The sequence below is a fragment of the Balaenoptera borealis genome (genome assembly GCF_965194805.1).
Source record: "Balaenoptera borealis genome assembly, chromosome: 8".
Taxonomy (NCBI): Eukaryota; Metazoa; Chordata; class Mammalia; order Artiodactyla; family Balaenopteridae; genus Balaenoptera; species Balaenoptera borealis.
The window spans coordinates 69126429-69142490 of record NC_138865.1 but is presented as its reverse complement, the minus strand read 5'-3'; the positions used below and the strand labels follow the sequence as shown (position 1 = coordinate 69142490).

Genomic DNA, 16062 nt, shown 5'->3' with positions numbered 1-16062 from the left:
GTTAAAGACTTGTACTCTCAAAACTATAAGACGTTGATGAAAGAAACTGAAGATGACACAAGCAAATGGAAAGATATACCATGCTCATGGCTTGGAAGAATTAATATTGTTAAAATGACCAAAGGCAATCCACAGATTCAGAGTAATCCCTGTCAAAATACCAGTGGCATTTTTCACAGAACTAAAACAATTTTTAAATTTGTATGGAAACATAAAAGACCCTGAATAGCCAAAGCAATCTTGAGAAAGAAGAACTATACTACAGAGTTATAGTGATCAAAGCTACAGTGGCACAAAAACAAACACATAGTCAATGGAATAGAGAGCCCAAAAATGAACCCACGTTTATATGATCAAATATTATATGACAGAGGAGGCAAGAATATACAATGCGGAAAGACAGCCTCTTCCATAAATGGTGTTGGGAAAACTGAACAGCTAAATCCAAAAGGATAAAACTGGACTACTTTCTTACACCATATACAAAAATAAATTCAAAATGGATTAAAGGCTTAAATGTAAGATCTGAAACCATAAAAGCCCTAGAAGAAAAGACAAGCAGTACTCTCTTTGACAGCTTAGCAATATATATATATATATATTTTTTGATGTGTTCCTTTAGGCAAGAGAAACAAGAGCAAAAATAAACAAATGGGACTATATCAAAATAAAAAGCTTTTGCCCAGCAAAGGAGACTATCAACAGAACAAAAGGCAGCCTACTAAATGGGAGAAGATATTTGCAAATGATATATATGATAAGGGGCTAATATCCAAACTATACAAAGACCTCATACAACTTAACATCAAAAAACAAACAAACAACCTGAGTAAAAATGGACAGAGGATCTGAATAGACATTTTTCCAAAAGAGATATACAGATGGCCAACAGACACATAACAAGATGCTCAACATCACTAATCATCAGGGAAATGTAACTCAAAACCACAATGAAATATCATCTCACACCTGTCAGGATAGCTATCATCAAAAAGAAATAAATAACAAGTATTGGCGAGGATGTGGAGAAAAGGGAACCCATGTGCACTGTTGGTGGAATTGTAAATTGTTATAGCCGTTGTGGAAAATAGTGTGGAGTTTCCTCAAAGAATTAAAAATAGAACTGCCATCTGATTCAGCAATTTTACTTCTGTGTATTTACTCCAAGAAAACAAAAACACTAATTCAAAAAGATACATGCACACCAATGTTTACTGCAGCATTAGCTACAGTAGCCAAGAAATGGAAGCAGCTAAGTGTGCATTGATACATGAAATGGATAAAGAAGATGCAGTATATATATATACACTGGAATATTACTCAGCCATAAAAAAAGAAATCTTGCAATTGTGACAACATGTATGGATTTAGAGGGTATTAGCTAAGTGAAATAAGTCAGATGGAGAAAGACAAATACCATAATGATCTCATTTATATGTGGAATCTAAAAAACAAAACAAATGAATAGACAAAACAAAATGAAAACAGACTCGCAGATACAGAGAACAAATGAATGGCTGTCAGATGGGAGGCAGGTGGGAGATGCGGTGAAACAGGGGAAGGGGATTAAGAGATATAACCTCCAGTTATAGAGTCACAGGTGTAGAAAACAAACTTATGGTTACTGGGTTGTGGGGAAGGGGGGAAGGACAAATTGGGAGATTGGGATTGACAGATACACACTACTACATATAAAATAGATAACTAATAAGGACCTACACAGGGAACTCTTCTCAATACTCTGTAATGACCTATATGGGAAAAGAATCTAAAGAATAGATATATGTATATGTACAACTGATTCACTTTGCTGTACAGCAGAAACTAACATTTTAAATCAACTATACTCCAATAAAAATTTTTAAAAAAGAAAAGAAAAATGCCACAGGGATATAATGTACAGCATAAGGAATATAGTCAATAATACTGTAGTAACTTTTTTTTTTTTCTGGCCACGCCTCATGGCTTGCAGGATCTTAGTTCCCTGACCAGGGATTGAACCTGGGCCAAGGCAGTGGAAGTGCTGAGTCCTAAACCACTGGACTGCCAAGGAATTCCCAACAATGTTGTAGTAACTTTGTATGGTGACAGACGGTTACTAGACTTATCGTGGTAATCATTTCATAATGTATGCAAACGTCACTGTGTAGTATACCTGAAACTAACATAATATTATATGTCAACTATATTTCAATAAAAATAAACAAATGCACATACTATAAAGTCAAATGGGAAAAAAAAAAAATTCCCCCATGCTCTTTTACAGTCAAGCTCACCCTAACTCCCAGCCCCAGACAATCACTGATCAACTTTCTGCAACTGTAGATTAACTATGCCTGTTCTAGAATTTTATATAAATGGAATTATACGATATGTACTCTTACGTACCTGGTTTATATCACTCGATCTAAAATTTTTGAGATTGATCCATGTAGTTGAGTTCACCAGTCATTCATTTCTTTTTATTAATAAGTAGCCTTCCATTGTGTAGATATGGCATAGTTTGTCCATTCACATGCTAATGAACAGCTATCTGGGTTGTTTCCAGATTTTGGCTACGGTAATAAAGCTGCTGTAAAAATTCCTGTACAGGTCTTTTGGCATATATAATGTTTTTCCTTCTCTTGGGTAAATATCTTGGCATGGATTTGTTGGGTCATAGGATAATGCATATTTAACTTTTTAAGAAAGTCTCGTTTTCCTCTAGGTCTCACCCACAAAGAGAATGGTTGCCAGTAAGTTGTATATATGTAATAGCAACTGCTATGTCATGTTTTAGGATGAACAGGAGGGGTACCTGCCTGCACCCCTTTGGGACGGGGGTGCAAGGGGGCTACAAATGCTAGAATGAAGGACAGCTTTTCTGTGAAGTAGAAGCACATATATTAGCAGTGAAATTCTTCCCATTTTTTTCAGTCTCTTTACAGGTGTCCTCTGGTTTTTCCCTGGAAGTAAAATGCCTGTCGTACTTTCTTCATGGGGATGAAGGAAGGAGTAGAGAGGCTGTAGAGAGCCTGTTGATAGCATCATTAGGTAGAGAGACATTTAGTTAATCCCATCTGGCTCCCCCGTCCTCACTGCTAGCCTCCATATTACTGTCTGATTGAGTCTGGAGCCCCTGGGGTTCTCTTTTATGGCAGCACCCACTCATAGATTCTGGGCTGCGGCTTCTTCTCTCTGATCACCCATCTTCTAGGAATTTGTTGAACTTGCATTTCCTGATGGTCCTTCCTTCATTCTCTTCACTCATGCTGTGTTTGTTATTTTACTGAGGTGTCGGGAGAGAGGAGGAAAATGATTGTCTTTGGTCTGTAGCCCTCACCCAGAAATCAATGGATCTGATTCAGTGCACTAATCTTGTACTAAATTTTGCGACTGAAACTTCCCTAGCCAAGCTCATCAATGACCCTGCTGTTTAATCCAGCGCACACCTTTACGTCTTTTCCTACTCAATCTCTCTGTAACATCTGGATAACCTTGCTCCTTTCTGAAGTGTGCTGTTGACTTCCACAGTACTACTCTCACTTGGTTTTCTCCTGCCTTTCTGGCTGCTGCTTTCAGTCTCATTTCCACACCTCCTGTTCTCTGCCCGTAAATGTCGGTGGTTCCTTAAGGTGTCTCTTTAGGTCTTTGTTTTTTCTCACTCTATATATTCTCCCTAAATCTTGTTGCCCAATGTGCTCTTCTAAACCCCATTCTTGCCGTGTTTAAACAGTCCCTTTCCTGAGAAGCCTTCCTCGACCCTCAAGGCTGAAGTAGGTGCCCTGACTAATGTCCCCACAGCACTTAAGAGACTCGTTCAGAACTTCTCATATTGCTTGCTCATGAATCTGTTGCCTCCTCCAACCTTAAGATCTCTCAGAGTCCGAGGCTGTGTTTTTCATACAGAGCAGCTCACCTGGGATATGTATGGTGATCAATATATATTTGCTGGACTGAACTGAGACAACAGATATTTTTAAATGCTTTGTGTTATATACATGTTATTACTAGGAATAACAGTAAAATTTGCACTTTGAAGAAAAAATTTGCCAGAGAAAGATAAACCTCAAGTTAATCAGAGAAAAACAAATTCTTAATTGTGTAACATAAGTTAATGATGTTGTGCAGAAATTAATGATGCAGTGCAGAAATTAATGACGCACATTTTCATGTGAAAATTATATCCTCTTCATTCCTTGGCACCTCTACAGAGCCAAAACCAATATAGATTTCACCCATCAAAAAAGTCTCATACCCATGTCCACAGCAGTATTATTCATGGGGGCCAGAAAGTGGAAGCAACCCAAGTGTCCATTGATGGATGAATGGATAGACAGGGTGTGCTATATGCATAGAATGAAATATTATTCATCCTTAAAAAGGAAAGAAATTCTGACACATGCAATAACATGGATAAAACATGAGGACATTACGCAAAGTGAAATAAGTCAGTCACAAGAGTACAGGTACTACAGAATTTCGTTTCTATAAGGTACCCTAGAGTAGTCAAAGTCATAGAAACAGAAAGTAGAATGGTGGTTGCCAGGGCTGGTGGGGAGGCAGGGAAGGGGGAGTTGTTATTTAATGGGTGCAGAGTTTCAGTTTTGCAAGATGAAAAGAGTTATGGAGATGGATGGCGAGAGTTGTACGACAATGTGATTGTACTTAATGCCACTGAATTGCACTCTTAAAACGCGTTAAGATGGTACATTTTAAATTATGCGTATTTTACCACAATTAAAAATAAAATTAAAAAGTCACACACACACAAAGGAATTGCAGGCTGTCATATCTGACCTACAAATATAGCCTTCTCTCTGTATCTGGGAGCCAGTTCTTGTGAAAGCAGGACTTCCTCATATGTATTTTATTATTAAAGTTAAAACTCCCCTCAGTACTCCAAGAATGTTTATTAAGTTGTTCTTGTTTGAATTTTAACGTGGAGGTCCTACTAAGATGCTCACACAGACTTATGTATCAGAGCTTGCCTGAGAAATGCACCCTACAAGCTCCTTGGGTTCAGGCCTATCTTTCCTGGCTACTGGGGCGGGTCTAACTGCACTGAGGTAGTAATTGTGTACTCACTGAGTCTGCTTCTAAATTATTTGTTGTTCACTGCTATCTGGATATCTAGCTTTATTTCTGCCTCAAGTCTATCTGAATTATTTCTGTCTATTGGATGTCTAGTCCCCTCTAACAAATGAAAAGTACTGAGAGAGGTTGGTATTCATCCTCATTTGGTATTGTCTGTCTACAGTTTTGGAGATATCTTAAATGACTAAAGCACCTACTTATCTATAACTTAGGTCTACATTTTACCAAGACTAGGGGCCTATCTCTATTGAACTGTTAAGAGGGTTGCCTGTGGAACATCCTGTACTACTGATATTATTTTTCTTAGCTGTAGAAGAAATTCTAAAATGCCTTGTCCGTGAATGTCTTTCCTGGAAACTATGTGTTTGTGTCTGATTTGATCTGACCTATGAATGAAGTTTTCTGTACTATCGTTCTCTGGAGTTTATAAATGAGAAAATCTCCCTCCTCCTTACACAGAAAAAGTTCTGGGAAATACTCCTCCATGGGTCTCTCTTTTTTTTTTTTTTTAAATAAATTTGTAGCATTTTTTTTCTGTAATAAATTTGTAGTTTTTTTAAAAAATAAATTTGCAGCATTTCTTTCTGTCTTTCTTTTTTTCTTTTAATAAATTTGTCCATGGGTCTCTAGATGGGACTCGAATATGCCTTACTGGGTAGGTCATGAATGCCAGGTCTTCACCACTCTCCACCTGGGCCCTTTCTCAGGGTGGTGTATGCAGCAAGCAACCTTGAGGTATGAAGTAATATCTTCCTCTGGAACAAAGAGCAAGCCTGGTTACCGCTTGCTATTAAATAGAAGTTCCCCAAGCTCAGTGTTCCTCTCCTGTAATGCATCCCACTGCATGTGCAGGCCACCCATCTTATCCTCCACATCTGCCTGGGGGATTTGGGGCTTAAAGAACTCAGAGAAAATATGCTCACCCTTTGGCTACTGCTCTTTTCCTGAGAGTCTAAAATAGTCTTTTATCTCTGCACCAGGAGTCTTATGTCTTCTGTCAGCATTCATGGAAGAGAGGCAACCTAACTTGTTAGTTTACAAATCAGATAAAATCCAATTAATATTGTTAAAATGAAAATTCTCAACAAACTGATCAATCTCAATCACAATCAGACCAAGCACTTTTGTAGAAACTGACAACTTAATTATAAAATGTATATGTAAATGCAAAGGACCAAAAATACCTAGAACAATCTTGATAAAGAAGAACAAACTTAAATGGACTTCAAGTGTTACTTTAAAGGTGACACAGACCATGTGATACCGGCACAAAGATAATCAAGAGAACAGAATAGAGAGCTCCGAAATAGACCAAGTCTACATAAAATCATTTGACTTGCAAAAGTCTTTTCAACAAACAGGGCTAGAATAAACGGATATCCATATAGTCTAAAAAGAATCTTTGCCTAAATACCTTACACCAAATAAAAAATGATTAAGACTGACTGTATACCTAAAATATAAAATCTGAAGCTATAAAACTTATGAAAGGAAATATAAAAGAAAAGGATAAGCTGGCCTTCATCAAAATTTAAAACTTCTTCTCAACATAAGACATCATTAGGGAAATAAATAAGCAAGCTACAGACTAGAAGATAACACCCATTCATTACATATGTGATACATATCTGGTATCCTGGATACACAAAGAACAATTCCATAGATAAACAACCAGTTAGTAACAAGCAAATGATTTTAATTCATAATCATGTGAAAAACTGCTTAACATCATTAGGTATCAGGAAAATGTAAATTAAAACCACAATGAGATACAATTACACACCCACCAGAATGAAACAACAACTTAAAAGAGTGAACGACCAAATGCTGGCAGAGATGTGGAGCAATCAGAACTCTCACACATTATTGGTGTGAGTGTAAAATGGTACGACTACTCTGGAAAAAATTCTGGCTATTTCTTATAAAACTAAGCATACACTTATTCTATGCCCCAGCAATTTTACTCCGAGATACTGATCCAACAGAAACGAAAAAATATATATGGTAAAAGAATATTCATCATAGCCAAATGCAAATGGTGATCTTCTACAGCTAAAGATATAAAGAAGGAACCACAACAAGATGGTAGGAGGGATGGGAATGTCGTACAGTCAAGACCCATACCCCCAGGTGGGTGACCCATAAACGGGAAGATAATTACATTGCAGAGGTTCTCCCCAAGGAGTGAGTGGCCTGAGCCCCACAATGGGCTCCCCAGCCTGGGGGGTCCCACACCAGGAAGATGAGCCCCTAGAACATGTGGCTTTGAAGGCCAGTGGGGCTTACTTTCGGGAGTTCCAAAAAGCTGTGGGAAACAGACTCTGCTCTCAAAGGGTGCACACAAAATCTCACACACTCTGGGACCCAAGGCAGAAGCAGTAATTTGAAAGGAGCCTGGTTTAGACCCACCCACTGATCTTGGAGAGCCTCCCAGAGAGGCAGGAGGCAAATGGAGCTTACCCTGGGGACACAGACACTAGTAGCAGCCATTTGGGGAGCTCACTGTACCACATGGGCACTGGTGCTGGTAAGCACCCTTTTGGAATCCTCCCTCTAGCTCATTAGTGCTGGGACGTGGTCCTGCCTACCAGCCTTTCAACCTCAGTACTGGGATGCCTCAGGCCAAGCAACTAGCCAGGTGAACACGGCTCACCCACCAGCAGGCCCGCGGCCTTAAGACCCCCTGAGCCCACAGCTGCCCCTGTCCATCAGAGAGGCCAGGACCCAGGGCTGGCTCCACACACCAGGGCGCTAGCACCAGCCCTGGGACCCCCAGGGCCCTACAGCCAGAGACACTGGGACCCAGCTCTGTCTACCAGTGAGCCGGCAGGAGGCAGCAGTAGGCCCAGGACCTGGTCTTACCCACCATTGGGCGGATACCAGTCCTGGGTTCCCCTGGGCCCCAGCCCCACCTAGCAGCAGGCAGACACCAGCCCCGGGACCACTGAAGCCCTGCAGCCTGCCCTACCAGGATTTAGCCTGCCCACCAGCAGGCCAGCACTGGCCTCCAGACTCACAGGGCACTACAGCCAGCCACCTGGGTCCCCCCAGCAATGAGCCAGCACTAGCTCTGGGGCCCCCTGGGCCTCAGCCTCACCCTCCAGCAGGTCGACACCAGCTTTGGGGCCCCCCAGATCCTACAGCCAGCAGCCTCATGACCCAGCCCCACCCACCAGCAGCCAGAAATCTTTCAGAGTGCCTTTGAGTCTTTTCTTAAAAATACTTCTAGTTATACTTTAATTTACCTCCCTATTGCTAGACATTCGTTGTCCAGAGTCTAAAAATGCTCAGCAAGTGATTCAAAGACAAAAACAGGATGAAATCATTGACGCTCAAACTGAAAATCACATTTCGGCAAACAACTTCATCTTCAAGGAGAATCAACAACGGTGGTGAAGATCTGGACAATCCTTGGTGTCCTTTCCTGCAGCTTTGGATGAAGGAGAACCAAAGCAGGGTTGGGGGGCGGGGTATTAGAATACAAACGTTCTCACGGTCTAGGGAAGGCCAACTGCCCTCTAGACACCACATCAAGTTAAGCACCAGAACCAGTTCTAAATCATTCTATCAATGGATGGCAACTCACATCAGGAAACATGGTGCTGAAAGTCAACCAACCAGGAGATTTGCCTTTGGAAAAGCCAGGGGCTTGGTTGGAATAGACACAAAACTTACCAGCATGAGACTCAAACTTCAGCAAAGCACTGTGGTAGCCCAGAGAAATCAAGATGGACTCCTTCCCCACACAGCAACATTCAGTGTCTCCGTTGAGTGAGCATTTGAAGACACAGACACCATCAGCTATAAAAGGTGGGAAAAAAAGGATTAGGAAAATCCATTTTGAGGACTCTAAAAAGGTTCAGCCATTCCTGCATTTCTGTTTTCAAGGCTCCCCATTTCTATCTCCTTAATATAATGCCTCCTGGGACATATGTGAACATGAGGATGAATGTAACCATGGTCAAAAAAATAATTCTTCGCATATGGCTTAACAAAGGGCTCAAAACTGACTCTTGTCTCTTGTCTTTGTGTCTATCGTTCCATTCCCTACAACATTTTATTCCCCAAATCATTTTGTATCTCTTGACACCATCCCAGGAGAGATCAGGTAATGGTTTTCTGGGTGATTCTTGAGCACCTACTATGTGTCCAAGATATCACAACAAATCTTCACTGTGTGTATCATCACTGCCAGTGTTCCTAGGTGAGTACTAGGAAAAGAGTTTAGGTCCAATATGCTAGTAAGTGGCAGAACTGGAATTCAAACCCAGGTATTTGACTCCAACGCACGTTCTTCCTACCACAATGTGCAAGCAGGATAAAGAGGGAGATTCATTCTGCAAGCAGAACCCGTGGTAAGTGGCTATGGTCTCATTAGATTCATCTATAGATAATTGGGAACTAACTCTCAATTCCTCTCTTTACAGGTTAGACAGGGCTTTCACCTTGGGCAGCTGTAGTATGGTAGAAAGAGCAATGAAACTTGCAGTTTTGCTTTCATCTTTGATGTTTACTAACCCTGGAACTTCAATCACCCAATCATTTTGAGCCACATTTCTTCATTATGTAAAATAAAAATACTGATGCTTATTTCACAGGCTTTTTGTGAAGACTGAATAATAAAGGTGAAATAATTTCTAAAATCCTATTAAAACAATAAAGGACTATTATTATTCCTCTCATTATAAAGTAGATCTTAGTTTCTATTCTTAATGTTTTCCCTTCTCCCTTACAAAATTAAATAGAATAATTGTGTTAACTTAAAAACATAATTATATATATATAAAATTCTACTGTTACACATGAGCATATGCACATTCAAAACAGACACACAGGGTTAAAATGACCAAATATTTTCAAATATTTTCATCCATTATTTCACTCACAAGTGAGTACCTCCTGATGGAAGCATTCACAAATATTTTTCACAAAACATCTTGGCTGGTTAAATAGTGCAGATGTTTTGAAAACATTTTCCTGGCATAAAACATGATTACAGGTTTAGATATTACAACCCAGTCAGTGTCTCAAAGGCATAAGTGTCTCCTTGCGGGGAGGTAGCCATGAATGTAGATACAGAAGAAGAGTTTGGGGTCTTTTAAACAATATTTTTTTTTTGAAATCAAAAGAATTATTTTCTTCAAAAAACCAGGATTCCTAGCATTTACCAATTATTTCCTTTATGGTTTAGAAGTAGAATAAGAGAGAAGGAAGAAGGAATGAGGATTCTAGGCTTCTACAGTCCCTTGTACACACATGACTATTATATTCTGTGAGCTCTTTGTGGGCAGGGGCAATTTTACTTTATTTTTGGAATCAATATCTTTTTTCCTCTGAATCAAAACCTAGCCCAGTACCTGGTACTTAATATTTGCTGAATCAGTGAAAGCATTTCTCCATGTATTGATTGCATACTACCACAGAACAGGTAAAAGGCTTTATATTTTATCTGCTTCAATTCTCCATAACCAGATAGGCTCATAAATTTTTGTTTTATTATTGTTTGTTTGTTTTGTTGTAATTTGATTAGAATATAAATTGAATAGCTCCTTTTCCTACTTTTATAAATTGTAAAATACCTATCCATGTATCCTCCTTTCTTCATCCTCTTCTAACCCTCTGTTTAAATATGGGTGGCGAATGTCTTTTTAAGTATGCAACAAAATCCAGAAAGTACTGGTAATTACTCAAAAAAAACCTACATATGGCAAAATTTTTTAAATACTTTAAACCAACTTAAAAAGCAATGATACGGGACGAGGCAAGATGGCGGAAGAGTAAGACACAGAGATCACCTTCCTTCCCACAGATACAGTAGAAATACATCTACACGTGGAACTGCTCCTACAGAACACCTACTGAACGCTGGCAGAAGATGTCAGACCTCCCAAAAGGCAAGAAACTCCCCACGTACTTGGGTAGGGTATAAGAAAAAAGAACAAACAGAGACAAAAGAATAGGGACGGGACCTGCACCAGTGGGAGGGAGCTGTGAAGGAGGAAAGGTTTCCACACACTAGGAAGCCCCTTTGCGGGTGGAGACTGCGGGTGGCAGAGGGGGGAAGATTCGGAGCCACGGAGGAGAGCGCAGCCAGGGGGGTGCGGAGGGCAAAGCGGAGAGATTCCCGCACGGAGGATCGGTGCCGACCAGCACTCACCAGCCCGAGAGGCTTGTCTGCTCACCCGCCAGGGCAGGCGGGGGCTGGGAGCTGAGGCTCCGGCTTCGGTGCTAGCCGGGAGGGAGTCCGGGAAAAAGTCTGCAGCTGCTGAGGAGGCAAGAGACTTTTTCTTGCCTCTTTGTTTCGTGGCGCGCAAAGAGAGGGGATTCAGAGCACCGCCTAAACGAACTCCAGAGACGGGTGCGAGCCGCGGCTATCAGCGCGGACCCCAGAGACAGGCAGGAGACGCTAAGGCTGCTGCTGCCGCCACCAAGAAGCCTGTGTGCGAGCACAGGTCACTCTCCACACCGCCCCTCCCGGGAGCTGGTGCAGCCGACCACTGCGAGGCTCCTGTGATCCGGGGACAACTTCCCCGGGAGAACGCATGGTGCACCTCAGGCTGCTGCAACGTCACGCCGGCCTCTGCCGCCGCAGGCTCGCCCCGCATCCGTACCCCTCCCTCCCACCGTCCTGAGTGAGCCAGAGCCCCCGAAGCAGCTGCTCCTTTGACCCCGTTCTGCCTGGGTGGGGAACAGACGCCCTCAGGCGACCTACATGCAGAGGCAGGTCCAAATCCAAGGCTGAACCCTGGGAGCTGTATGAACAAAGAAGAGAAAGGGAAATCTCTCCCAGCAGCCTCAGAAGCAGCGGATTAAAGCTCCACAAACAACTTGATGTGCCTGCATCTGTTGAATACCTGAATAGACAACAAATCATCCCAAATTCAGGAGGTGGACTTTGGGAGCAGGATATATTAATTTTTCCCCTTTTCCTTTTTTTGTGAGTGTATGTGTGTATGCTTCCGGGTGAGATTTTGTCTGTATAGCTTTGCTTTCTCCATTAGTCCTAGGGTTAGTCAGTCCGTTTTTTTTTGTTTTTTTTTTTCTTTTTTTTACTTAAAAAAATTTTTTTTTCCGGGGCTTCCCTGGTGGCACAGTGGTTAAGAATCTGCCTGCCAATGCAGGGGACACGGGTTCGAGCCCTGGTCTGGGAAGATCCCACATGCCATGGAGCAACTAAGCCCGTGAGCCACAGCTACTGAGCCTGCGCATCTGGAGCCTGTGCTCTGTAACGGGAGAGGCCATGACAGTGAGAGGCCCGCGCACCGCGATGAAGAGTGGCCGCCACTTGCCTCAACTAGAGAAAGCCCTTGCACAGAAACGAAGACCCAACACAGCCAAAAATAAATAAATAAATAAATGAATAAATTAAAAAAAAAAAATTTTTTTCCTAATGTTTTCTTAATAATTTTTCCTTATTTCCTATTTTTAGAAATTAAAAAAAAGTTTTTATAAGTTTTTTCATATTTTTTATTTTTAAAAATTAAAAAAATTTTTTCTTAATAAATTCTTAATTTTTTTTTCTTATTTTTTATTATAATAGCTTTAGTTTATTTTATTTTATCCTCTTTCTTTCTTTCTTTCTTTCTTTCTATTTTTTTCTCCCTTTTATTCTGAGCCGTGTGGATGAAAGGCTCTTGGTGCTCCAGCCAGGCATCAGGGCTGTGCCTCTGAGGTGGGAGAGCCAACTTCAGAACACTGGTCCACAAGAGACCTTCCAGCTCCACATAATACCAAACAGCGAAAATCTCTCAGAGATCTCCATCTCAACATCAAGACCCAGCTTCATTCAACGACCAGCAAGCTACAGTGCTGGACACCCTATGCCAAACAACTAGCAAGACAGGAACACAGCCCCATCCATTAGCAGAGAGGCTGCCTAAAATCATAATAAGGCCACAGACACCCCAAAATACACCACCAGACGTGGACGTGCCCACCAGAAAGACAAGATCCAACCTCATCCACCAGAACACAGGCACTAGTCCCCTCCACCAGGAAGCCTACACAACCCACTAAACGAACCTTAGCCACAGGGGACAGATACCAAAAACAACGGGAACTACGAACCTGCAGCCTGTGAAAAGGAGACCCCAAACACAGTAAGATAAGCAAAATGAGAAGACAAAAAAACACACAGCAGGTGAAGGAGCAGGGTCAAAACACACCAGACTTAACAAATGAAGAGGAAATAGGCAGTCTACCTGAAAAAGAATTCAGAATAATGATAGTAAAGATGATCCAAAATCTTGGAAATAGAATAGACAAAATGCAAGAAACACTTAACAAGGATGTAGAAGAACTAAAGAGGAACCAAGCAACGATGAAAAACACAATAAATGAAATTAAAAATACTGTAGACGGGATCAATAGCAGAGTAACTGAGGCAGAAGAACGGATAAGTGACCTGGAAGATAAAATAGTGGAAATAACTACTGCAGAGCAGAAGAAAGAAAAAAGAATGAAAAGAAGTGAGGACAGTCTCAGAGACCTCTGGGACAACATTAAACGCACCAACATTCGAATTATAGGGGTCCCAGAAGAAGGAGAGAAAAAGAAAGGGACTGAGAAAATATTTGAAGAGATTATAGTTGAAAACTTCCCTAATATGGGAAAGGAAATAGTTAATCAAGTCCGGAAAGCACACAGAGTGCCATACAGGATAAATCCAAGGAGAAACACGCCAAGACACATATTAATCAAACTATCAAAAATTAAATATAAAGAAAACATATTAAAAGCAGCAAGGGAAAAACAACAAATAACACACAAGGGAATCCCCATAAGGTTAACAACTGATCTTTCAGCAGAAACTCTGCAAGCCAGAAGGGAGTGGCAGGATATACTTAAAGTCATGAAGGAGAAAAACCTACAACCAAGGTTACTCTAACCAGCAAGGATCTCATTCAGATTTGATGGAGAATTAAAACCTTTACAGACAAGCAAAAGCTGAGAGAGTTTAGCACGACCAAACCAGCTTTACAACAAATGCTAAAGGAACTTCTCTAGGCAAGAAACACAAGAGAAGGAAAACACCTACAATAACAAACCCAAAATATTTAAGAAAATGGAAATAGGAACATACTTATCGATAATTACCTTAAATGTAAATGGATTAAATGCTCCCACCAAAAGACACAGACTGGCTGAATGGATACAAAAACAAGACCCATATATATGCTGTCTAGAAGAGACCCACTTCAGACCTAGAGACACATACAGACTGAAAGTGATGGGATGGAAAACGATATTACATGCAAAAGGAAATCAAAAGAAAGCTGGAGTAGCAATTCTCATATCAGACAAAATAGACTTTAAAATAAAGACTATTACAAGAGACAAAGAAGGACACTATATAATGATCAAGGGATCGATCCAAGAGGAAGGTATAACAATTGTAAATATTTATGCACCCAACATAGGAGCACCTCAATACATAAGGCAAATACTAACAGCCATAAAAGGGGAAATCGACAGTAACACAATCATAGTAGGGGACTTTAACAACCCACTTTCACCAATGGACAGATCATCCAAAATGAAAATAAATAAGGAAACACAAGCTTTAAATGATACATTAAACAAGATGGACTTAATTGATATTTATAGGACATTCCACCCAAAAACAACAGAATAAACATTTTTCTCAAGTGCTCATGGAACATTCTCCAGGATAGATCATATCTTGGGTCACAAATCAAGCCTTGGTAAATTTAGGAAAATTGAAATCGTATCAAGTATCTTTTCCGACCACAACGCTATGAGACTAGATATCAATTACAGGAAAAGATCTGTAAAAAATACAAACACATGGAGGCTACACAATACACTACTTAATAATGAAGTGATCACTGAAGAAATCAAAGGGGAAATCAAAAAATACCTAGAAACAAATGACAATGGAGACACGACGACCCAAAACCTATGGGATGCAGCAAAAGCAGTTCTAAGAGGGAAGTTTATAGCAATACTAGCCTACCTCAAGAAACAGGAAACATCTCGAATAAACAACCTAACCTTGCACCTAAAGCAATTAGAGAAAGAAGAGCAAAAAAACCCCAAAGCTAGCAGAAGGAAAGAAATCATAAAGATCAGATCAGAAATAAATGAAAAAGAAATGAAGGAAACAATAGCAAAAATCAATGAAACTAAAAGCTGGTTCTTCGAGAAGATAAACAAAATTGATAAACCATTAGCCAGACTCATCAAGAGAAAAAGGGAGAAGACTCAAATCAATAGAATTAGAAATGAAAAAGGAGAAGTAACCACTGACACTGCAGAAATACACACGATCATGAGAGATTACTACAAGCAACTCTATGCCAATAAAATGGACAACCTGGAAGAAATGGACAGATTCTTAGAAATGCACAACCTGCCGAGACTGAACCAGGAAGAAATAGAAAATATGAACAGACCAATCACAAGCACTGAAATTGAAACTGTGATTAAAAATCTTCCAATAAACAAAAGCCCAGGACCAGATGGCTTCACAGGCGAATTCTATCAAACATTTCGAGAAGAGCTAACACCTATCCTTCTCAAACTCTTCCATAATATTGCAGAAGGAGGAACACTCCCCAACTCATTCTATGAGGCCACCATCACCCTGATACCAAAACCACAGTAAGATGTCACAAAGAAAGAAAACTACAGGCCAATATCACTGATGAACATAGATGCAAAAATCCTCAACAAAATACTAGCAAACAGAATCCAACAGCACATTAAAAGGATTATACACCATGATCAAGTGGGGTTTATTCCAGAAATGCAAGGATTCTTCAATATACGCAAATCAATCAACGTGATACATCATATTAACAAATTGAAGGAGAAAAACCATATGATCATCTCAATAGATGCAGAGAAAGCTTTGGACAAAATTCAACACCCATTTATGATAAAAGCCCTGCAGAAAGTAGGCATAGAGGGAACTTTCCTCAACATAATAAAGGCCATATATGACAAACCCACAGCCAACATTGT

General features: G+C 40.4%; 1 protein-coding gene across 7 annotated transcripts in view; it reads right to left on the bottom strand.

Moving 5' to 3' along the window:
• LOC309634387 (histone-arginine methyltransferase CARM1-like) overlaps positions 1 to 16062 on the bottom strand; it is a 299419-nt gene that overhangs the window by 181620 nt on the left and 101737 nt on the right. For all 7 annotated transcript variants that reach the window (XM_082404407.1, XM_082404408.1, XM_082404405.1 and 4 more), the window contains exon 2: positions 8752 to 8877. In XM_082404407.1, the coding sequence (XP_082260533.1) occupies positions 8752 to 8877 (126 nt within the window). The remainder of the gene's footprint in view (positions 1 to 8751; positions 8878 to 16062) is intronic.